Raw genomic sequence first — 22,776 nt, forward strand, 5'->3', positions numbered from 1 at the left:
GTAAGATCTTCAAATTAGAAACATTTAAGGATTTTAGCCCAGCTAAATGCTGCCTTAATTATTTCCCAGCAAAACTGCAAAGTCACAGAGACAAACGGTAAGTACACAAATAGCCATGATGCGGAGTGTGAGACGTGCCCTTCAAGAGTCAGGGGAGACGGGGACGTGCCCGGTGGCTTAAGGGGAAAGCCCACACCAAACCATTACATCCTGAGATGTCTATATTGATGGTAGGGAGTCGGGGCAGGGGGTGGCAAGGAGACCTAGACTCTAGGAAACTCTCTTTCACAGGCACTGTTCCACTGGGTTCTTAGCAAGTCCATCTTTCTCTAAATAGAAGTATCTGAGGGCAGGGCCAGGGCACAAAGCCAAGGAAAGCATCAACAGAGTTAACTACTAAACAAAGTGTGCATCTGATTTGCATTTAGCTGGGAAAATAACCTTACAGCTTCCATTTGTAAGGTAGCTGTTAGAGATAGCAGATAGTCCACCACTGGAGGGTGGGAACGTTTCTGCTTAGTGAGTAGAATGCAAAGGACAAGGGGAAACCTTTCCTGGCCCTGAGATAGAGTCCTCAGGGCCCTAGTACTCTCTGCCTTGCTCCCTTAAGGGAGTACATGCCAGTTTAAAACCAAGAAGTGTGAGACAAAGTAGATCAGTGATTGGCGAGGCCCAGAAAAACTGCTCAGGGGCGTGGAGTTCATTTGGAGGTCAGGAAAATGTTCTGGAATTGATTACTGGGGATAGTTACACAACTTCACAAATATACTAAAAGTTATTTTACTGTATACTTTAAGGGGTAAGCTGGGGCTGGAGATATGGCTCAGTGGCTAAGACCACTGGCTACTCTTCCAAAGGACATGGGATTGATTTTTCAGCATTCACATGGCATCCCACAACCATTTATAACTCTAGTCCCAGGAAGATCCAATGCCCTCTTCTAGTCTCTGCAGGTACCAGACATACATGAGGTGCACAGACATACATGTGAACAAAATACTAAATACATAAATCACAAAAGGATAAATTTATAGCATATAACATCCCAAGAGCCTTTGGAGCAGACCCAAGCTAGGTGTGTGGTGCACACCCGTAATCTAGCATTTGAGAGGTGAAGGCAAAAAGATCCAGAGCTCAAGGTCACCCTCATCTTCTTGATGACTTAGAGGCCAGCCTGGGGTACATAAAATCCTTTCTCAAAAAGGAAAAGAACCATCTTTAGCCAAGTATGTCATAGAAGGAGAAATACAGACAAGTAGAAATGTCCTTTTCTTATTTCCACTTACATCAGTCTTTTCCCTCCAAGGCCCAGCTGCTGTTGAAGCAGAGGGGCTGGAGGGGGGGGGACCTTGAGTGTAATATGTCTCCCCATCTCAAGGGTTCCTGGAACCCCATAGCACTCCTTTCTCTGAAGCTTCTGAAGGACCTTCTGCAGAGGCAAGAGTCCCTGGGAAAGGGACACAATCTGTTCACTCTTCACTAATACTTGAGCAGGTTGGTCTGAAGTAGCTAGACAATCTCTAGGCAAGGCCACCACATGGGGAGGGCATGAGCATTTCTGAATCAGGAGGATTGGAGTAGTGATAGGTGTAAACCACAGCTTTCCTGAGGAAGAGCAATCCTGTTTAGGAGACTGCATCTGCTTGTATGCAGCCAGTCTCAGATGCCAGGGGTAAGGTGAAGACCCTCTAATGACTACCAAAACAGTCAAGAACTCTGCTTTGTATAGGCAATGGACTAGGAATCTCTTCAGTTATGTGGGGGATGGGGCACAGCTATACAGGGAGCCAAAATTACCCCCAATTAAGAGGAAAATAATAAGAGAAACCAACACCATAACATCTTAAGCCATTGGTAGCAGCCCTGTAACCAGATGTGGGAGTTATAGGGCAGCTTGATACTATATCCATTTAACAGAATAACAGTAGTAGATTCACCCCTGAAGTCTATGAGCTCCCCAACCTGAAGTTCTTGTCCAGATTCCAGTACTCAGCAGGTGTTTCCTCTGGTAGAGCTGTCTTTAAATCCAATCAGGAAGCAGTTACTTAACCCCATTAACATTCAAGCCACTACTGTAGCCATGGGCACATCATATTTCCTTGATGTGTTATTAGTAAATGTTTGGTTTTTGTGCCTGTTTTACATACCTATGTCCTTGGGATCAGCAAAAGGGAATGTGGAGTGGAAAATGTCTAAGATGACCTGTTCTTTTCTCTTCCAAACTAATAGACTCTTCCAGTGAGCTAAGCGATCATGATGGGAACACTTTCATTCTCACGTACTTTCCTGCATTTAGAAACGTGAATACAAAGATCAGTATGAGTTCTCAAAATGAAAACCAAATGGTATGAACAAAGCTGTGTGCAGACAAGGTGGCAGCAGAAGAGACGGCTCCATGGGTGTGACCAGATGGAGACCCTGGCTCCAGGGAGGAACCTCCCAAACATACAGTTTACCCCACCCAACTTTAGTAATCCTGATACACTGGAGTTCCTAGTAGGGTATGGAAAGGACAAAGCTCCCCTGGGACTGTTCTGAAGCTCCTACAATAACTTTGTACAATAATCTTGACGCCGTGAGAGTGCATCCGAGATCACCTTCTAATCCACTTTGATTTTTCCCTCTAGGTGGACCTACCATGACTTCTTCAACCGGTATCGAGTGTTGATGAAGAAGAGAGAGCTTGCCAACACCGACAAGAAGAGTATCTGCAAGTCCGTCCTGGAGAGTCTCATCAAGGTGATCCAGCTGTAGGAGGGCATGGACCAAAAGCCCCAATAGTGGAGGGTGGGGGATACCTACAGCTTTGTCTTCATCCCTACAAAACTAAGACATTAGGCCATTGCGTGCAACAGTGACTGGGAAAGGCTAGTCTCCTCCCCTACCTAGAGCACCCCATGCCTCTCCGCATCTCAGCACACGCAGAGCACAGGTCACTAGGGTGTGTATAGAGGCAACCCCTGGCTGCTGCTGCTGTTTCAGCATCTCTGGTTTTGCAGGGTTGATGTCCCCAGTGGAGGTCTGATCGGTAGCCAGCCTCAGCTTGTTCTAAATGAAACAGCAGGTTCTCAGGCCTTTGAAAAATGGTTTTAAATGGAACAACCCAAAAATCACATTTCAGGCTGAAGTATTGTTAAGAGCAGAGCCACAAGGGGCAAATCCTTAAATATTTCAATAGTTCTAGAGAGTGCCAAAGTTCTAACAGAGTATTACAATCTGTGTCTCCATAAAATGCTAAATTATAGAAAATATCTTTCAGAATATGATTAAAAAAATGAATTAAACATGTTTTTTATAAACTAGCTGGCTAAGACAATGCTGAGAGGGTGGCCTATAGTTAACTGTAGGTTGTACTTGGTTGATAGGACTCTGGTTAACTATGATGTTGCTGTGGTCCATTCATCATCTGTAAATGGAGGCTTTTCTCTGTCCTACCCCATCTCACAGCTGCTTTTAAAATAATCACTCAGAGGCTTATATTAATTATAAATGCTTGGCAGATGGCTCAGGCTTAGGCTTATTACTAGCTAGTTCTTACAATTATTTAAATTAACCCATTTCTATTGATCTATGTATCGCCACATGGCCTGTGACTTACTGGTTCTTTCACGTCTTGCTTCTTGGGCAACTATCAGCATTTCTCTGGACTCCGCCCTTCTTCATCTCTGTCTTCCGTTTGAATATACTACCTAACTTTATTCTGCCTCGCCATTGGCCAAACAGCTTTATTTATCAACCAGTGAGAACAACACATATTCATAGTGTACAGAAAGACATCCCACAGCAATCATCACTGTGCATGTTTTGACATTTCATTTTTCATAGGTTAGGAAAATGTGTTCAAGATCAGCTGGGTTCAGTTCATCTATAGCACTGGGACTTCTCAGAGTCAGGGCTGGCCTCATGGTGTGTAGCCCAAACCTGTGAGTAGCTTCCATGACCATGTGAGTGCCTTCCACTTTATCCAGAGTCATCGTTTACCCTTACCTGGACCCCTTCAAGGTTGTTAGCAGAACCTCCATCCACAGATGAGGAAACTGAAGTATAGGAAGAGGCTGTAAATTGCTTAGGGTTTCACAGGCATTCTAATGCACACTGCCTACTGATCTGGGGTGATAGGTTAGGGCTGCTCTGCACAGTTGTCTGTCCTGGAGATGGACTGCTCGCTTGTGCTCAAGACTCCCCTGCAGATAATACATTTCTTCATTTTCCCCAGCCCTTGGGCCATGTCTTCCAGATACAACATTCCCTCTGAGCAGGACTTTGGCTGAGCCACGGGTTAGCCTTGAAGACCATGTGCCCAGTCCTCACCAGAGTGCTCTGTGTACTCAGGGGTAGAATGGTCAGAGGAGATATAGAGATGAAGATGGGCGTAGGCTGAGCGGCATGGTCTACCAGCCCCCTTCTGTGAGGATGAGCTGTTTGCTAGTAGATGCTTCATCAGGCCGTCTCTGAGGGCTTGATAAACCGCTGTAGCTAGTAAGAGGGGGGATGTGTATTTTGGTAGAAGCACCCCTTCCAAGGCTTTCAGAATGCCTTCTCATCCTTAACCTCATGTGCCGTGTTCTGTACTCTCTAAGCATGTTCTGAGTCCCTTCTCTGCCCCAGTCAGGGATGTCCCGAGGGAAGGGTATAAAATGCCCCACAGACTTGCCTGCAGGAGGCATTTTCTCAACTCTGGTTCCTCCTTCCAGATAACTCTAGCTTGTGTCAAGTTGACAAAAACCAACCACCACAGTAAATGTCAGAACTTGGCTCCTTCCTGCCTGTGGTCTTCGTGGCAGCACACACTTAGATGACGATTGTTTGCAAAGAAGTCTCAGCCATCAGTGATTTTACTCTCCCAGCCTTGTCCACAAGTGCCCTGCTGGGTCACCTTTCCTTATTTATTGGGGTAAACACAAGGAAGGACAGCTAATTTTAATCTCATAGATATGATTAAGACAGTGACTACATGTTGAAAAAAGAAGTTCATAGAGTTTTGCGTGTTATTTGCAATCTATAATTATGTGTGAACATCCATGATCATTTAAGAATAATCAATCAAATGTTTACCAGACCAGGTCATTGCTTGCACAAAGGCCCAGACTCCATGACTACTCTTCCCATTTTGTACCACAGCCCAAAAGCCTTGGGTGGCTGGCTCCTTCTGATACCTACCTTCAGCTTCCTGTACATAGCCCTTCTCCTGTCTCTTGGTACCACAGGACAGTGGCATCTGCTCTGACCTTCTAGAATACTCCTCTAGCCTTACCTTCCATGGCTACCCCCCTTGGCTCATGCAGATCTTTGCCCACTTCCACAGATATAACTGCCTAGACCAGTGGCTCTCAACCTGTGAGGCAGGAACCCTTTTATCACATAGGAGATGTCCTGCATATCAGATGTTTACATTATTCATAACAGTAGCAAAAGTACAGTTATGAAGTATCAATGAAAATAATTTTATGGTTGGGGTCACCACAACATGAAGAACTGTATTAGCGGGTTAGGAAGCTTTAGGAAGGCTGAGAACCACTGGCCTAGACCATCCTTTTTGAACATTGCTTGTTTCTTGCTAGCTAATCCTTCCCATTCCTTCAAAGAGTCTCCTGCTTACTTTTCCGTCTGCCCTCCCCATGATGTTGGATTTTTGAGGGCAGGTGTCTTTTTAGTGGCCACATCCGGGATCCATGTCTGTCTTATCATGCAGACTCAAATCTGTTTAATGAATACTGAGAGTCTACTAGGGCAGGGGGAAGGAAAGGGGAGCATACATGCAATCTGGCAAGTAGTTCTGCCTTGGAAGGAAAGGCTAGTGTGTTTTGCAGAGTTCACTAACCAGCCAATCTCCCTCCCAACCTGCTAAAGGACCCAGACAAGTTCCAGTTTGGCCGCACCAAGATCTTCTTCCGGGCAGGCCAGGTGGCCTACCTGGAGAAGCTTCGTGCCGACAAGTTCCGGGAAGCCACTATCATGATCCAGAAGACTGTCAGGGGCTGGCTGCAGAAAGTCAAGTACCGTAGGCTGAAGGCAGCCACCTTAACCCTGCAGAGGTTCTACAGAGGACACCTGGCCCGCAGGTGAGCCATTTGGGGGTGCATGTGAAGTCAGGAGAAAGGGGAGAGCCTCTCTGTCTGCAATCACAGTCCTTCCTCTTGGGCCCATCTGCTTCTTAAACTGCTCCTAGTACCTGTGTGCATCCCTGTCATGCCCTTCTTTGCTTTTTTTTTTTTTTTTTTCTGGTTTTTCGAGACAGGGTTTCTCTGTGTAGTTTTGGTGCCTGTCCTGGATCTCGCTCTGTAGACCAGGCTGGCCACGAACTCAGAGATCTGGTGATGCCCTTCTTGCTTCAGGGAGCAGATCTACCTTATGTGTCTCCTGATACCCAATATACATCCCCAGTCCACCAACACTAACCTAGTACCATCTGATTTGGGTGCAAACCAACCATTTCTACTTTGTCTGAACCCCAAAGTGAAACTACTATCTTTTAGGGAGAGAGATGACTCCAGTTAACTTGCACGTAACCTAGTCATGTCAGAATTTTAAAAACCCTCCAGCCACAGCACAGGGATGACATGCCTCCAGCCACGGCACAGGGATGACATGCCTCCAGCCACAGCAGCTACCATGCAGTAGAGCCGGGACACCAATGAGCCTCTCTTGCCTACCCAGTGCCACACACCACTCTCTTCCTAACCAATGGCCCTGGGCTGGTGAACAACAGGATGGCAGAGGCCGACTCTACTGAGGCAGGCGTAAGAGCCCTAGCGTCCAGTGAGATGCAGGATGCCCCCTCCTCCTAGGCCTTCCCGGGAGTTGTGAGATGGAGACCCAGCCTGCTCACAGCAGTGCTCGCTCCTTTTTGCCTTAGAGAAGTGATGGAAACTGCCATGAAATCTCGTGTTTCAGAGCCAGTTTCTCAGGTGGCTGCTCAACCGTCTCCACTAGAGAAAGAGAAACACAGACACGCCCCACATCCTCACCCAACCCTAAGCGTGGTAGAGGCCTCTTTTGTGTGGTAAAGGTGGAGATGCTGACCTTGCTCGTGTGCTCACCAGAGGCTGCTTACTTACACACAGCCAGAGATGGCTCTTGCCATGCCACCTCTGTACTGTTAAGACAGCCCCAGTGCAGAAACAGTGGAGATAAAAGGGCAGACGGACCACCTCTGAGTGGCCCCCGCACAGTCCCTGCCCACTAATCCCATCGTCATTACTTGTCCCTCCCCAGAGAAGGCACCAACTCAGGCTTCCTGCTGGTGATCCTGCAGCAGCATGCTGCAGTCTCCCTGCAGGGAGCATGTGACCCACGCAATGGACAAAGCCTTGTGTGAAGGAAGGACAGAGAGGTAGACTAGGGGACCCCAGGACTTCAGCATGCAGGTGCTGTGGGGCACTCAAGAGCACTTCCTTTCCCAGGGCTGTGCTAAGTGATCTCTTAGGTCCTCCTCGGTCGGTAGTCTGATCCTCTCTCTGAGCCCTTGCAGTGAACTTGATGAGTGCTCAAGAAGGGTGGGAAGTGTCTGCTCTAGAGAGGGGCGGGTGGAGTCCTGAAGTGAGCTGAGTGGGGATTTCAGGGCATTGAAACCTTGGAGGGAATCCTTGCTGGCCTGAGGAGTTTCTTGTCACTCAGCGAACACGTGCTCTGGTCCTCAACTGCCAGGCCCTGAACTAGGTACAAGAATGCAGGGTGTTTGAACTATCTCTGAGCTTGTGGAGGTGCAGGGGGACAGACAGCTGTGTGACCCCGTTAAGAATGGGAGATGCTAGGCTGGAGAGATGGCTCAGCAGTTAAGAGCACTGGCTGCTCTTGCAGAGGTCCCTGGTCCAATTCCCAGCACCCACACGGCAGCTCACACCTGTCTGTGACTCCAGTCAAGGTGGGGGTCCAACGGGGGCCACAGAGGGAAGGGGCTCACTTCACGAATCATTCAGCTGGCCGAGTTCCTCTCCCTGGTCCCACCTGCGCTCTTCCTCCGCTGCTCCTAGGCTGGCCGAGCACCTGCGGAGAACCCGTGCAGCCATAGTGTTCCAGAAGCAGTACCGGATGCAGAGGGCCCGCCTGGCCTACCGGAGAGTCTGCTGGGCTGCGGTCATCATCCAGTCCTTCACCCGGGCCATGTTTGTGCGGAGAAACTACCGCCAGGTGAGCAGGTGCCTGGAGCATCTCACTTCATTTTCCAGCTCCCCCACACCAGGGTCACTGCCTCTTTCCAAGGGAATAATCATTTGGCTTCCCAAAACTTGAAGCTTCTTAGACTGCGGTTTCCCGTCTAGTAAAATAAGGGTCGACACAAGAGTCTCACGACTGCTTTTCTGTGGGCACATGATCTACAGAACCTAGCTCAGACTTTCCATCAAATCCTCAGGTGTTGTGGGCCACATGTCTTCTGTCTCCCAAAACCAAGGCCAGCCCAGCTTTCACCCCAGGGTGCTTGCAGAAGCTGCACCTGTTCCCACCCTGCAGAACAAACCCCCAGCCTGTGTGCTTGTCCTCACCAGGTCCTCAAGGAGCACAAAGCCACCATCATCCAGAAGTATGCCCGGGGCTGGATGGCACGCAGACACTTCCAGCAGCAGCGGGACGCCGCCATTGTCATCCAGTGTGCCTTCCGGAGGCTCAAGGCCAAGCAGGAGCTGAAGGCTCTCAAGATTGAGGCCCGCTCTGCAGAGCATTTGAAACGCCTCAATGTGGGCATGGAGAACAAAGTGGTCCAGCTGCAGCGGAAGATCGATGACCAGGTTGGTGGCAGGAGATTCCTACCTAGGTGCCGAGGCTTGTCAAGGGATACGGGGACATGCTGGAGAAGGACCCCAAGCTTTCTCAGGGAGCTGCAGGTACCAGAGACCTCAGGGAACATTGCCCAGTCAGTAAGAATAGTTATTACTGTAGTACTCAGCACAGGGCTCCACCCCAACAAAGATGCCAGGCCCTAATCCCCAGGATTGGTAAATTTGTTCCCTCGCATGCCAAATGAAGCTTTGCAGGAGTACATGAGTTAAGGATGTCTGGATCTGTAGATGACACTTGGTTGCCCACAAGGACCTCATGGGGCCATAGGGTGCTCATAAGATGAAGGCCGCAGGTAGCATCAAGTGGCAGGAGGCAGATCCACAAGCTCCAGAGTTCAGGCCACCTTTAGGAGCCATAGATAACCGTGGGAGGTTCTCCCCTGGAGTGTCCAAAGGACCCCAGTCCTGCTGGCCACGTCTAGACTTCTGCACTCCAGAACTGTAAAGTAGTAGCTTACGCTGTTCCGAGCTACCAACTTCATCGTGTTCTTTATAGCAATGACAGGAAATTGATAGACTGGTCCAGAGTCCTGCGGCCCTGGCCCTGCAGAGGCCGTGTGGGACAGCTAAAGCAATGGCTGGTGCTCACTAAGGGTTCGGGTGCCCACATTGTTCTTTCCCGTTTGTGTATGACAGTCCCTGTGAGGGACATGCAAGCTTCCTGTCTGGTAGGACATTGGTGTTGCATTGCTTAAGATTTTCACTCTGTCTGCCCTGGGCACCTTCACACATCAGCCAATTAGATAAGCTGGGAGTTCGTGATGAAGCCCTCTATGGGTGGAGTTCTGTGAAAAGGATCTGAGGCAAGCATAGGATGCTGACTCCTCCTTTGGGGTCCTATGGACTCAGGGTAGAGTACACATTGGAAACAGGTTCACACCACTCAGGTGGCCCAAGTGTCTGCTCCCCCAGGCCCCGGAAGACCTTTGTTCGGTGCCTGATTGTGTCAGACATTCTGTTAGGTTCCAGGTAGGAGGGAGTTGGCACAGCTTGGATGCTGTATTACAGAGATAAACCTTAGTACAGTGGAGATTTGGAGGCTTCTCATAGCCTCAGGGCAGGACAATAGGAGAGTCATTTTGCTTTTGATTTTCTTCCTTAAAGAGAGACTTTCATATAGTCCAGACTAGTCTGCAGCTCCATGGATACCGCTGTGATTTTTTTTTTTTTTTGAGCACTCCAAAGCCTGTGGTAGGTGTTTTATGTTCACTCACATATGATCCATACAGTAGATGATCCTCACATGATTTCGTGAGTCATTTTGAAGGATGGTGGATTGGGGACATCAAACAACTTAGCCAAGCCACAGAGGAATAAAGTGTTAAAATCTTAACTGCACCCCAGGTCTCACCCCATAGCTAGCATGCGGAAGGTGCTGGCTTCTTAGTCCCAAACGTCGCCGCCAATGAGCTGGTCCTGTTCTTCGTGCTATTACCACTGAGGAAGGCTTCCAGAGTGGAGAGGAGACTCATTGTACACAGAGGTCTGGCTGTGTCAAAGGGATCACAGGACCAGGCTTCCAAAAAAGCGAGGAGAGAAAGGATTCAAGGCGCACATGGTGGGGCGTGGGGAAAAGAAGCTTAGCAGTGGGGGACCATCAGACATGGCGATGGAGGTCACTTGGTCTTACTGTACCTGTTCTGTAGTAGGCAGTTTTAAAGCTTCTCATAGCCTCAGGGCCGGGAAATAGGTGAATATTTTTGCTTTTTTAAGCTAGGCTCTCTTGTAGTCTAGGCTAGCCTGCAGCTCCTTTTTATAGCCAAGAATGACCTCGAACCTCTGATCTGTCTGTCTCCACCTCCCAAGCGCTGGAATCACAGGGGTGGGCTGCCAGGCTCGGTTTTACGCTGTGCTAGGGCTCAGCCCGGGAATTCATGCTACAAGGCCAGCACTCTGCCAACTGAGGCGCCGCATTCCCAGTAAAATGAACGCTTTTATGGCTGAGCTGGCTCTCCTGCACATGAGCCCCAGCGTGGAGAGAGCTGGCAATAGAGCACTTGGCTTTCCTGCCCTGGGCAGACACCAGGCTTCTGGGAAGAGCTGGTGCCCTGGGGTGTGTGGGTGTTCTCTGGGAGTTATCCAGAGTGCTGGCTTGATGGTATGGAGAGAGAGAGAGAGCCCCTCCAGGGCAAGCTGGGCATGCTCAGTCCCCGCTCTGGTCAGCCTGTGGTGACACAGCTAGTCAGGGTGTCAGCGCCTGGGGAAGAGGTCTGCTCGAACAGCAGGCACCACGGTGTCCTGTGGGTCCGTCAGGGCCGCCAGGGCCAGTGACCCTCTGACAGTCAGTGTCCTAGGCACAGGGTGGCCAGAAGGACAAGGGGACTGAAAACACTGTCCCCACCACAGAGGAGCCTGTGTGCCACGGGCCACCCTGACCCTGGTGTCAAGATAGTGCTCAGCACCAGCCTTGCTGATGGGCAAAGTCAACCCCAGGGGATAAAAATACTGTAGCATTTTACACCCCACACAATTGAACATCCGAGGGAAGTAGATTGGAAAGGCCTATTTTTAAAGGAAGCTTTTTTCCTGAAGCTTCCTGCTTGGCAAACATCTGTGAGCAGTGGCAGATGTTGTCACCCCGGGCAAGGTTTCCTGTATGCAGTGGGTGATCAGGAGACGTGAGATCTTTCTCACACTGTTCCCCATGTGACTCTCACGCCAGGCACTATTCCCACAAATTAACTCGTTGATCTTCACCATACCTACGGGGTATTACGATTACCCTGTTTTAAAACTGAGTACACTAAGGGCACAGAGAGGATGAGTAACCTACCAAAAGTCACACAGCCAGCAGGTGGCCTGGCTGGGATTAAAACACAGCAGGCTGTTTTCAGGCAGGTTTTGCCACCTCTATCTGGGTTTCTAAATCATTGGGAGGCTCTTGGGGTGTGTGAGGAATGCTCTTCAGGCCAAGCAAGGCTGTAATGTACGTTTAGGGTCATGTTCACTAGTTCACTAAAAGTATCATGTCCTTGGGACTGGTGAGCAATGTGTGACAATATCACCATGAGTACTGGACATAGACCTCTTGGTGGGCAGACCAGCTATTGGGAAGTGAGTTGGGTGCCTTTTTCCCTGTGACTCCAGGAGTAATCTAGACAGCTGGTCTCTTTACAGTCTTTAAGCCAGAAGGAAAAAGATGCCAGAGAGAAAGTGTCCCAAAGTCACTTGTCAGAATAGTGTGATGTAAGAGGTCGTGTCTCAGTAGCAGGAGACAGGAGTCGGCTGAGAGTATTTCCACCACTATGGGAAGGAAAGCCAAAAGGCAAAACCAGGGGATATGAACACCCCAAGTTCATGCCTTAAGGCTGAGGACCCCAGCTGCAGGGAACAGACTCCATTTGCCACCAAGCTTGTGCGTAACCAACAGAGGACAAGGTCACATGAGAGAGCCCCTCAGGAGGAAACAGGGTGATCAGGAGCCCGGAGCTGTCCCTGGTGCTAACACACTTCTCTTCTGGGTTTTTGGTCTCTGATGTTAATGCCACCTCCTTCACGGTACCTTTCAGCAGCAGAAACAGGGACCATCCCAGAAATTACCCTACAGTGCCCCTAGTGTTAGCCTCCGGTATGGCATGCTTAAACCAAAAGGATAGAGTCCATAAACACTGCCATTGTGGCAGAGTGACATGGCCAGATTTTATAGTTTCTTGTAATAGAACTCAAGATTCTTAGGCCCTTGTGAAGATAAGGTTGTGTTTAAATATTTTTATCTGAAAAAAAAAATAAACCAAATCAATAGTTTAGTCAGTGGCCTTTAAATCAGTTTGATTCAAGATAGTTAATAGTCACTCAATAAATGTTGCATTAGTCCGTATTTTATGATTCTCAAGGGCATCCATATATGTTAGAAAAACAGTCTGCTATGAGTTACAGCTTTGGGACCTTTCTGTGTCCCAGTTTCACAGCTGCAGATCATGTGGGGGCTACCAGTCACCCTCACCGAAGGTGAGGTCTGACAGGTATAAATGAGGTACAGTGATAGCCCCAAGTGGGCACTCACATGCCGGGGGCTGTGACTTCACCGTGAAGATCCTTGCGATGATTTTCCATCTTCCCACACCAGCCCACGTCTGACTGGGTGACTGGGAACCACAATGAGTCTGATTGTGTGGGTTCTATGTCTGAGACATAAAACATACAGCCTCGGGAAGCCAGGCGCAGGGGTTGTTTGAGTGATAAGGCTGATAGTGATGAGTGGGAGTGGGAACCGGCAGACACAGAGGCTTCTGAGCAGCAGCCAGAGGGACTCCACGGAGAACACAGGCCAATGAGGCGCAGTGACTGTGTGGCACATGCCAAATGAGCGCTTTGTTCCCTACACCTTAAGAATGACCTTCTAAGATGGGAATCGCTCTTATCCCTAGTGTACATGGGAAGAAGTGGGCCACAGAAAAGTGGGTGGCTGGATCAGACACCCAGAAGGCTAAGGACAAGATGAGCTCAGGTCTGTCAGCTTCAGAGACCTTCTCCCCCAGTGTTTGAGTCTGGTCTCCAGTAGCATCAGCAAAGATCAGCAAAGCTGAGTCTTCCAGAAACATCAGCATTCCAAAATGTCATCTTTGACCATAGCAGGCTGAGATGTGCCTGCATCCCCTGCCTCCATCACCAGGTGTTCGTCTCTTCATATTCCAACCAGCTCCATTTAGGGAACTCAGTCACCGTGTCTCTACCCTTGTTGATCTGGCCCAGGCCGGGCCAGTGGGAGTTGACAACTGATCTGAGTTAACTCACATCCAAGAGCAGAGATGAAGACAAAGGGTAGCCAGCCACCTGTGCAGGGATGCTCTGCCTCCAGTGTAGACCCAGACCCTGGTGAGCAATTCACACAGGTATTGATCTTTCTAAATAGATGCTGCTTAGTTGGATTTCTTTAGTTGGATTTTTCTAGATTCGCCAGGTGAGGCTGACAGCAAGACAGAGGTAGTGGGGAGAAGGCTGTACCTGGAGCTTGCGGAGAGTGTGGGGAATCTTGCACATGAGGCATGCGCTGCTTGCCCGCTCAGACACGGTACTTAGAGCTGTGAGCTGCTGGGTAGATGCCAGCAGCTTTTCTTTGGGAGTTCCTGTGCGGTTTAATTTCTCTGTGAATTAGTCATTGATTCCTGATGCCCTGGCTTAATGGCATTTTAGCCAACAGCTCTGTTCTGCTTGGAGTTCCCGTGAAGCACAGCAAAGAAGAGCAATCAATGAGAGCTGCTTGCCTGCTGATTCAGAGGTCTCCTTCCTCTGCTCCACTTCTCCATCCTGACCACTCCGCCTCACACGCCCTCCATTCTCCCAGCCCCGTCATTGACACTGAGCTTGATCCTGGGAGCAGGTTCTCAGGGCCTGATGCACACACAAGTTGGCTGCCGATTGGGAACACAGTCTATGGATAGAGGTTGTCAGATGTCAGTCTCTCTGGTGAGAGCTGTGTGGTGTGAGCCATGTTGACAGGTGGCAAGAGAGACCCTGGGGCCTCTTGGAGGGCCTCCTTGAAAGAGGGGATGCTGAAGGGGTCCTTTGTCTCAGAGGAAGGGATTAGGTTACAGCTCTTTGTGCTGGTAAGTCCATGGCCAGAAGGGCTTGATGTGAAAGCCTGGGGAACCCTAGGAGGCCAAGACTACAGATCCAGAAAGCTGTCTCCATTATTGCTGCAGCCAGCAAACTTACTCTGTGAGTGCTCACATGTTCTCCCTGGACTATTTCAATGTCAATGCTGCTGTTTGTGTCTCCCTCTGCTTCCGGAAGTTTAAAATGTTAGGGAGATGGCAGGAGAGTGCCTGGACATGTGATGTTTCTGAGATTTAATTAGAAGTCCTTTTCTGGTGGCCTTCACATTTTTTTTTTTTCTGACTCAATAACCCTGTCTCTTTCTTGATCCTCTCCCACATCTGCCGATGCCCTCGACAGAACAAAGAGTTCAAGACTCTGACAGAGCAATTGTCGGCAGTCACCTCCACACATGCCATGGAGGTGGAGAAGCTGAAGAGGGAGCTGGCACATTACCAGCAGAACCAGGAGGCCGATGCCAGCCTGCAGCTGCAGGAGGAGGTGCAGAGCCTGCGCACTGAGCTACAGAAGGCTCAGTCGGAGCGCAGGGTCCTAGAGGATGCCCACAGCAGGGAGAATGGCGAGCTGAGAAAGGTATGCATGGACCCAGGGAGCAGGGCTGGCGAAGGGTGGGTGGGCGGGCTTCATGCTGGGAAATTTCCCTGGTTTCTAGGCCTTGTGTCCACAGACCAGCCTCCGCCCCCCTTCTTCACTTCATAAGTGACTGTGCCTCTGCGTCATACCACAAATGTCTACTCCTGAGCAAGTGGTCATGGAGTGGCTGCCGTTAGCTAATCACTGGCTCCACTGGGCAAGTGAATGTTGTCTTTCTTTGCTCATCTTTCTTAAAGCCTAGAGCCAGTTCCTAGGTCAGCTCTCCAGATCTAGTTCTTAGTGAGAGAGATGACAGCTGTTAAGTGTTCCGGGGCTTCAGCAGGCTGTAGCCATCGCTCCCACCAGGAAATCAGTATATTTCAGGGGTCTGCTCTGTGTGTAGCCTGACTTCTCAGTCTACTTCATAAGGCTTACTCCAAGTCCATGAGATGGGACTTCCTGGGGTTGCTTCCACTGCTCCAGATGTTCAGCTACGAAGAAGCTCTTCTGAACTCCCAAGATAGCTCTTCTGAACTCCCAACTCTCCAACTAGGAGAAATCCCACACTAGAGGGCTGTCTATGGGTTGAGAACACCTCTGTTCTCTCCCCCATCTCTACCATGACCCAACTAGAAGAAAAATAGTGCATGGTCCACATGTTTAGTATCTATCTACCATACAGAGTCATTGAGAACTTAAGGAAGGAGAGAATTGGTGTTGGTTAGTGCTGGAAGAAAAGCTCTGAAACTGGGACAGACACAGAAATACTAACCCCAACCCCAACTCTATATTGTCAAGTGTGAGCAAGAACCCCTGCTAATCATAGTGCCCGTGTGTAGGTGTGTGCGTATATACCTAAACCCATGTCGGCACATGGCCTTGGTCATCTCTAAGGCTGCTTCTGGACTTGTATTAGCCAACACAAGTGATTTTGTGTGCTTTTCTAAACTGAACAGAAGACTTCAGTCCTGCTCTGTAGTCCTTGGCTCTTCTACTGGCCTGCTTGTAGCTGAGAACTATGAACTCTCATTTCCTTTCCCTGCTTCCCACAAAAATTTTGAATTGGTATCTCAGAGCACCTAAAATAGCTGGGTTTCCATCCAAAGGTAGGTAAGGGCTTATTGTATAAAAGCTTCCTTGGCAAAGCCAGAGAAGCCAAGTCCATCCTGCTCTCCTTTAAAAATGGCTGTCACCTACCTGTTGGCCCACAGATTGAATACAACTAGAGCTTGGCACGGGCAAGAAAAGAGTCCAGGGCACTACAAGAAAGGGGATAGTTAGAGCAAAGATACCTGCTCCCCACACCATCTTTTGAGATGGATTTTTGCCATGTATCCCTGGCTGGCCTACAACTTGCTGCGTAGATCAGCATGACCTCAAACTCACAGAGATCTTCCTGCCTTTGCCTCCTGAGTGCTGGGATAAAAAGCATGCACCAATATACCTAGCTAAAACCCTCTTCTCTAACTCCAGATGAAATACAAGCCTATGTTAGCAACCTCAAAAGACACTAGAATAGAATGATCCATTGAGTGGGGAGATCCACTCCTTCTAGGAAATGGAAGATGGGAAACAGACATTCTCCTTTCTCTAACGGTCTATGGAATATTTTATTCCAGTGGCTGGAGAATGATCAAGGGTCAGCTGGCTCCCAGTTTCTATTCTCGTGTCTGCCTGGCTGGGGTTTAATATTTAGCAAAGGCGGTATCCAGCCTGAACAAACGCTGAATAAGAAGACAGTTGCTTTCCTTCTGGTTGTGTCCAGGGGCTTCCTCTGCATTGAGTGAGATTGATGAGACCAGCAAAGCACAGAGTTGGAGCCAGCGGCTGGCGGATGTTTAATTAATGCGTTTGATGTTCTTGTCAGCAGAAACTGCAAGTGCTGTATTGGAACTGGCATCCTGGAACAGTCGGGGCTGCCACCTCTGATGGTTTTACCTAGTAGGTCACATGGCTATGCTGCCCTAGCCCTTGGGAGTCAGGAATTCATCTCTGTGTCCACAGAGCATGGAGCTGCCCCTGTCACATCCAGCCTATCGTTTTCTACAAAGGGAGACATTACTTCAGCCTCTCCATAGAGCAGTCCTCACTAAGGCTCTTAACTTTGTCCCTTCTATTCCTTCTTAGAGTCTCAGCATCCCTCTCTGGCTGCCCTCATCCAGCTGTGCTTTTTTGTGTGACTTTGTTACTTAGAAGGGAGGTGGCTACCTGGGCTGCCATTGGCATGGAGACAATAGCTCTGTCTTAGTTAGGGTTTCAATGCTGTGAAGAGATACCATGACCACAGCAACTTTTATAAAGGGAAACACTTAATTTGGGTAGCTAACAGTTTCATTATCATCATGGCAGGAAACATGGAGGCATGCAGGTAGGCGTAGTGCTGGAGAAAGCTGAAAAGTTCTACATTGTGATCCGCAGGCAGCAGGAAGTGAAATGTGACTCTGGGTGTAGCTTGAGCATAGGAGACCTCAAATCCCATCCCAACAGTGACATACTTCCTCCAACAAGGCCACACCTACTCCAACAAGGCTACACCTGCTAATAGTGGCACTCCCTTTGGGGGCTATTTTCTTTCACATCACCACAAGCTCCTAATCAGAATGTACTCTGAAGGTTTCACAGAGCCTACCTTGGTACAAGGGTGCAGTGGGAAGGGAAAAATGACCCACAGCCAACTGCTTGACCCTGAGGCATCCTTGGCACTTTCCAGGTGTCTAATAGGCCCCAGGTCCCGAGCGCTTCAGCTGGTGCATCAGGTTGTATGTTGGTCCACCTTATCAGTCACAGAACCACCCCCTGCTGATTGGTTGGCTTCCTTGCATGATTCCAGTATATGGCCTTAGGTTTGAGGTTTTGCTGAATGGAAGCAGAGGCATCTGACTGGGGAGAGTACAGGACTCTCATGCATTTAGTCTTCTCAAGGGGTAGCCCAGGGATTCTTGGACCTGCTGTACTCAGAGTTGTGATTTTATTGGCTCAGGATTTGTGGCTTCATGAAAAGGCTGACAGTTATTAGAAAGGGCTTTAACTCATCTCTGAGGATGGCAGGTCCTGCCACAGAATGATAGAAGTCATTGTCCCTCCCTCAGCAGGTGTTTATTGAGTGCCTTGTGTGTTAGCGACTCTTCTACATAGTGAGACAAAAATAATAATCAAAAAGGTCCTTTTCATCTTAGGAGACAGAAGGTAGAGACGGGAGTCCTGAGATCACCCATCATGTGCTATAAAAGAAAGCTGAGCAAGGGGGATGAAGAGAGGCTTATAGGGATAGCGGGGCATGGGTCACATGTGACGGTCAGAGGTGCCTCTCTAAGAAGACCCCTGAGTGAGGTAAGAGTGAGCCGTGAGGACTTCTAGAGTGCCTGGTACTGAGCAGACAGGAGGGGAAGGGTAGTAAGGATTTGGCAGAGAGATGGGGTCAGACCTGGAAGTCCTCTGTGATCTCAGGAACCGCTGTAACCTGTGAAACCTCCAGAGATAAGCAACTCTGTCTTTAGAATTGAAGGCTCTTTGAGCTGGGTAATAAACTGGAACACATGCCCTGAACTATCCTGGAGATGCGAGATTTAGTCAGTATTTCCAATTTGCCTACGTATCCAAAGGATGTTAATTTCAACTTGTGTGTTAGGATTCCATTGCCTAAAAATTTAACATCATTGTCATCACTCTGTGTGTGTGTGTGTGTGTGTGTGTGTGTGTGTGTGTGTGTGTGTGTGTGTGTGTAGAGGTCGGTCAGAGGATAACTTCTAAGAGTCAGTCTTCCCCTTCTATCTGGAATTGAGGTCAGGTAATCGGGCTTGGTGGCAGCCATGCTTCCCGGTGGCAGCCACCCTTCCCTCTGACACCCACCTCACCAGCCTCTCACCCCTTAGATTTTGGAATAGTTTTAATTTATTCTTTGAGTCCATCTGCTACTGTCTCTTTCCAACTCCTCCAGTGCCCCACACTCTAAAACTTCATGTGTTCTTTTTTTTTCTTGTTTTTAATAACTTTGTGAGTCCAATCAGGCTGCCCATACATACATGGCTGTGAGACCATCCACTGGGGCATGGGCAACCTCCCAGTGGCCATGTCCTCAAAGGAGAGCGACTCTCCTTCCCTGAGTAGACATCAGTTGTCCATAGTTCCTCCACCAAGGGTGGACCCTCAGCATCCCCTGTCCCATCCCTGCTGGGGTTTCAACTGCCTTCGTCTTGTGCAGGTAACCACGGTCATGCCGTGTCATTTTCCAGAGCTCCTCCCCGTCCTCTAGCTCTTCCATTCTTTCCACCCACCCTCCTCTGGTGTTCCCCGAACCTTGGATAGGCAGGGGGGCAGGAGGAGAGGTGGGGAGGCATCTGCTGTGGATGACCCATCCACAGCCAGCACTGACTATCACTTAAACTTGGCATTTTGACCAGTTATGAATCTGCATCAACCACTGCCCATGCAAAAAGAAGTTTCTCTAACCAAAGTGGTGAGAAACAAACATTTATGGATGTAAACATAAGTATTTAGAAGGTAGTTTGACATCATGACCAATTAGCAAGGCTTACTGTTCCCCCTCAGAGTTCTGTTCCCCCTCAGAGTTCCCCCTCAGAGCCTGTGGTCTTAGTCATGGATTTATAATCCCAGCTTGAATCCCTCCAATGGAAAAGACCTCATCATAACAGAAAGTGATTGGTTACCCCCCCTAACCTTCATGCAACTGTTGCATCTCTCCAGGCAGGCCAGTATTGTAACATGTCAGGTCCAGCACTGGATAAGACCATCAGTTCCTTCCCCCATCCCCTCAACAGTCTGCATAGTTCCTTCTAGCACTATGTAAGCTAGCCAGCAAAGAGGAATTTTTCTGGTCAGTTCAAGGTTGTGTCCTCTATGTCCTGAGTCCAAAGTGAGTGGCGTCTTCAGCAATAGAGTCTTAACATCTAGTCCTTAAGGGCAGCTAAGAGCAGTGGCGTTCACCTATGTTGTTTCGGTGGCTTCTGTGGCCCCCTTGACCAACGACTCATGGTGGAGTGGGTACCCCATGTATATAAGTTACTTGACTGTTGCTGTGATAAAATAGCATGACTAAAAGCAGCTTAAGAAAGTAAGGGTTTGTTTTGCCTTATGGTTCCGGGGGGGAGAGTCCATCATGGGAGGAAAGGAGACATGGCAACTATCAGGGAAAATACAATGGCAAGAGAAGGAAGCTAGCTAATCACATCCACACACAGAACAGGAAGTGGGGCAAGGGTAGAAACACTCAAAGCCTGCCCCTGGTGGCATACTTTCTACAGCAAGGCTGCACCTCCTAAAGGTACCATGACACTCACCCCCAAACATTACTACCAAACTGGGGACCAAATATATGATCATGTGGGAGACGTTTCTCACTTGAACCCTACTGCCAGGTTGTCCTATCCTCAGAAGTCATCCCACTGCAGATGGTCTGTTGGTCCATAGCCTGAGTGGGTAAGCCAAGCTTCATATGATCTGAAAAGGGCTGTAGAGAAGACACTGGGTGCTTCATGGAAGATAAGAAGGCTTCTTGGAAAAGTGATAGATGAGACCTAAATAATGGGAAAAGTAACTACTGAAGAGTGAATTCAATGTAGAACCGTTAGAAGGTGGGGGTGTGATTTCAGTGTAGACAGCCCTTATCAATTCATCATGCAGATGGCATTTTTTGTGGATAGCTTCTTTTACCCAGCATTACATTTTTCATGGGTCTAACACTTGGTTTTTAATTTTATTGTCTTTGTTTATCTTGGAGGGGTACACACATGCCATAGCTTGTGTGTAGAGGCCAGAAGACAACTTTGAAGTCTACTCCCAAGCTGGGGTGGTGGTGGCACACACCTTTAAACCCAGCACTTGGGAGGCAGAGGCAGGTAGGTCTCTGAGTTCAAGGTCAGCCTGGTCTACAGAGCAAGTTCCTGGACAGCCAGAGCTACATAGAGAAACCCTGTCCCTATTCCCTCTACCATGTAGGTTCCAGAAACTTAACACAGGTCATCAGCCTTGGCAACAAGCACCTTTACCTTCTGAGTTGCCTCACTGGCCCTAGTTAGTATTTTAGTAATTATTGCTAAATACTAAGTCATTGTAGGGCTGTGCCATTGGGCCATGAGTTGATTAGCATTTAGTTGTTCTTTCTTTTGACTACTATCAGTAGTGTTGCCATAGTCACCTTTGTATAGGTTTTTATGGAGATTAGGTTTTTATTCTTGGTTATATAATTAGAAGTGGGATTTCTGGGTCACTCGGGCATTATTTCATGCTTAATACTAACAAGTGATTTCAAAGTCTTTTTAGAACATTAATCTGCATTGTTACTTTAAGAAAAACAAATATTTCTATAATCACAATTTTTCTCGTCAAAAGTCCTAGGTTTTTCTTTAATGTTGCCTCTTTTTCTTTTCTTTTCTTTTTTTTTTTTGTTTGTTTGGTTTTTTTTTTTGTTGTTTTTCAAGACAGGGTTTCTCTGTGTAGCTTTGCGCCTTTCCTGGGACTCACTTGGTAGCCCAGGCTGGCCTCGAACTCACAGAAATCCGCCTGGCTCTGCCTCCCGAGTGCTGGGATTAAAGGCGTGCACCACCACCACCCGACTTCTCTTTCTTATTTAGCTTATTTATTGTTTATTTTTGCAGTCATAATCACCTGTGGTTGAATCCATTTTCTTCAGTATAGCGTTTACTGGTGGCCCACCAGATTCCCATCACCCCATGTTTCCTTTGGTAGAGAGAGCCACATGCTGAGATTAGATCTGGGTGTCTATACCAAATGTGTCTCCCCGTCTCCGAATCTGGAACACTAGTTCAGTGAGGCAGGGGAGGGCAGATGGGACAAAGACCAGAGGTGATATGACCATTGTGAGCTTCTGGCTTTCCCAAGACTCCGATTTGATAGCTCATGATTCAGCAAGAGAGACAAGTACAGAAGGCTTTCTTTTCTGTGCATTCATCAATAAGGAGTGTGAGCTGAGCATAGACATTTGGGGGGTCTCTGTGAGACATTTTAGGGGGTCTCTGTGAGTCCCAGGTGACCACAAGCAGTTTGACCCATGTCTTGTTTAACTTGGATTCTCTCTGTACATAATTTCCCTTCAGAATGAAAACAGCTTTGGTTGAATCCATTTTCCTAGGTAGGGCATTTACCCATGACCTATTAGAATTCCATCTCCTCTGAAGGATCCTCCTCTTCTTCTATCACACAAGCGTAGGGGTTTTTTGTCTTGTTTTGTTTTCTTTCATTTTTTTCTGGGCTTCGTTTTACCTGTTGATCTCTTTCAGCGAGTTGCAGACCTGGAACATGAAAATGCTCTCTTGAAGGACGAGAAGGAGCACCTTAATAACCAAATCCTGCGCCAATCAAAAGGTAAGCTCCAAACCAGCTGTACGTCCCTCTTTGCCATTCCCTGGCCTCTTACATGCAGAGGAGGAAGGGCTTACTAAGGGAGAGCTGGGGGAAAGGAGGGTGAATCTTAACATCCTGCTGTGACATTCCTTTGGAGAGTCTGTTGAAAGGGAAACATGTTCTTCATGTGTGAAACCATGCATGGGACTTGGGATCAGGAGGTCCCCTCTTCAAAGCATGACACTGCTGCACACAGCCCTGTGGCCTTGTGCAAGCATCCATCTGAAAATGGGCAGGAAAGACAGACCCGGAAGGGCTTGTGGGAGAAGTGAGCAAGATACACAGGGGAAATGCTTAAGCTGGTGCTCAGCACAGTTGAGCGCCCATGCGTGTGTTTACATTTGTCTTGCTCATCCTTATCACCCGTGTCTCCTACCACACGGTCACTCTGTTTGCTGAAGGACAGGATCTTTGATTAGACCCTAGATGAGCCTCTCTCTAGTGCTCACCAACTCCCAGGCTGCCACCCACCCCTGTGACTCACTTGTCT

General features: G+C 48.5%; 1 protein-coding gene across 6 annotated transcripts in view; it reads left to right on the forward strand.

Annotated features, from left to right (window-relative positions):
- The window catches only part of Myo5b (myosin VB), a 309,643-nt gene that overhangs the window by 243,952 nt on the left and 42,915 nt on the right, over positions 1-22,776 (forward strand). For all 6 annotated transcript variants that reach the window (XM_015992657.3, XM_076555509.1, XM_076555510.1 and 3 more), the window contains 6 exons: positions 2,628-2,739; positions 5,851-6,062; positions 7,974-8,130; positions 8,487-8,726; positions 14,673-14,906; positions 22,163-22,247. In XM_015992657.3, the coding sequence (XP_015848143.2) occupies positions 2,628-2,739; positions 5,851-6,062; positions 7,974-8,130; positions 8,487-8,726; positions 14,673-14,906; positions 22,163-22,247 (1,040 nt within the window). The remainder of the gene's footprint in view (positions 1-2,627; positions 2,740-5,850; positions 6,063-7,973; positions 8,131-8,486; positions 8,727-14,672; positions 14,907-22,162; positions 22,248-22,776) is intronic.

Source organism: Peromyscus maniculatus, chromosome 19 (genome assembly GCF_049852395.1).
Source record: "Peromyscus maniculatus bairdii isolate BWxNUB_F1_BW_parent chromosome 19, HU_Pman_BW_mat_3.1, whole genome shotgun sequence".
Lineage (NCBI taxonomy): Eukaryota > Metazoa > Chordata > Mammalia > Rodentia > Cricetidae > Peromyscus > Peromyscus maniculatus.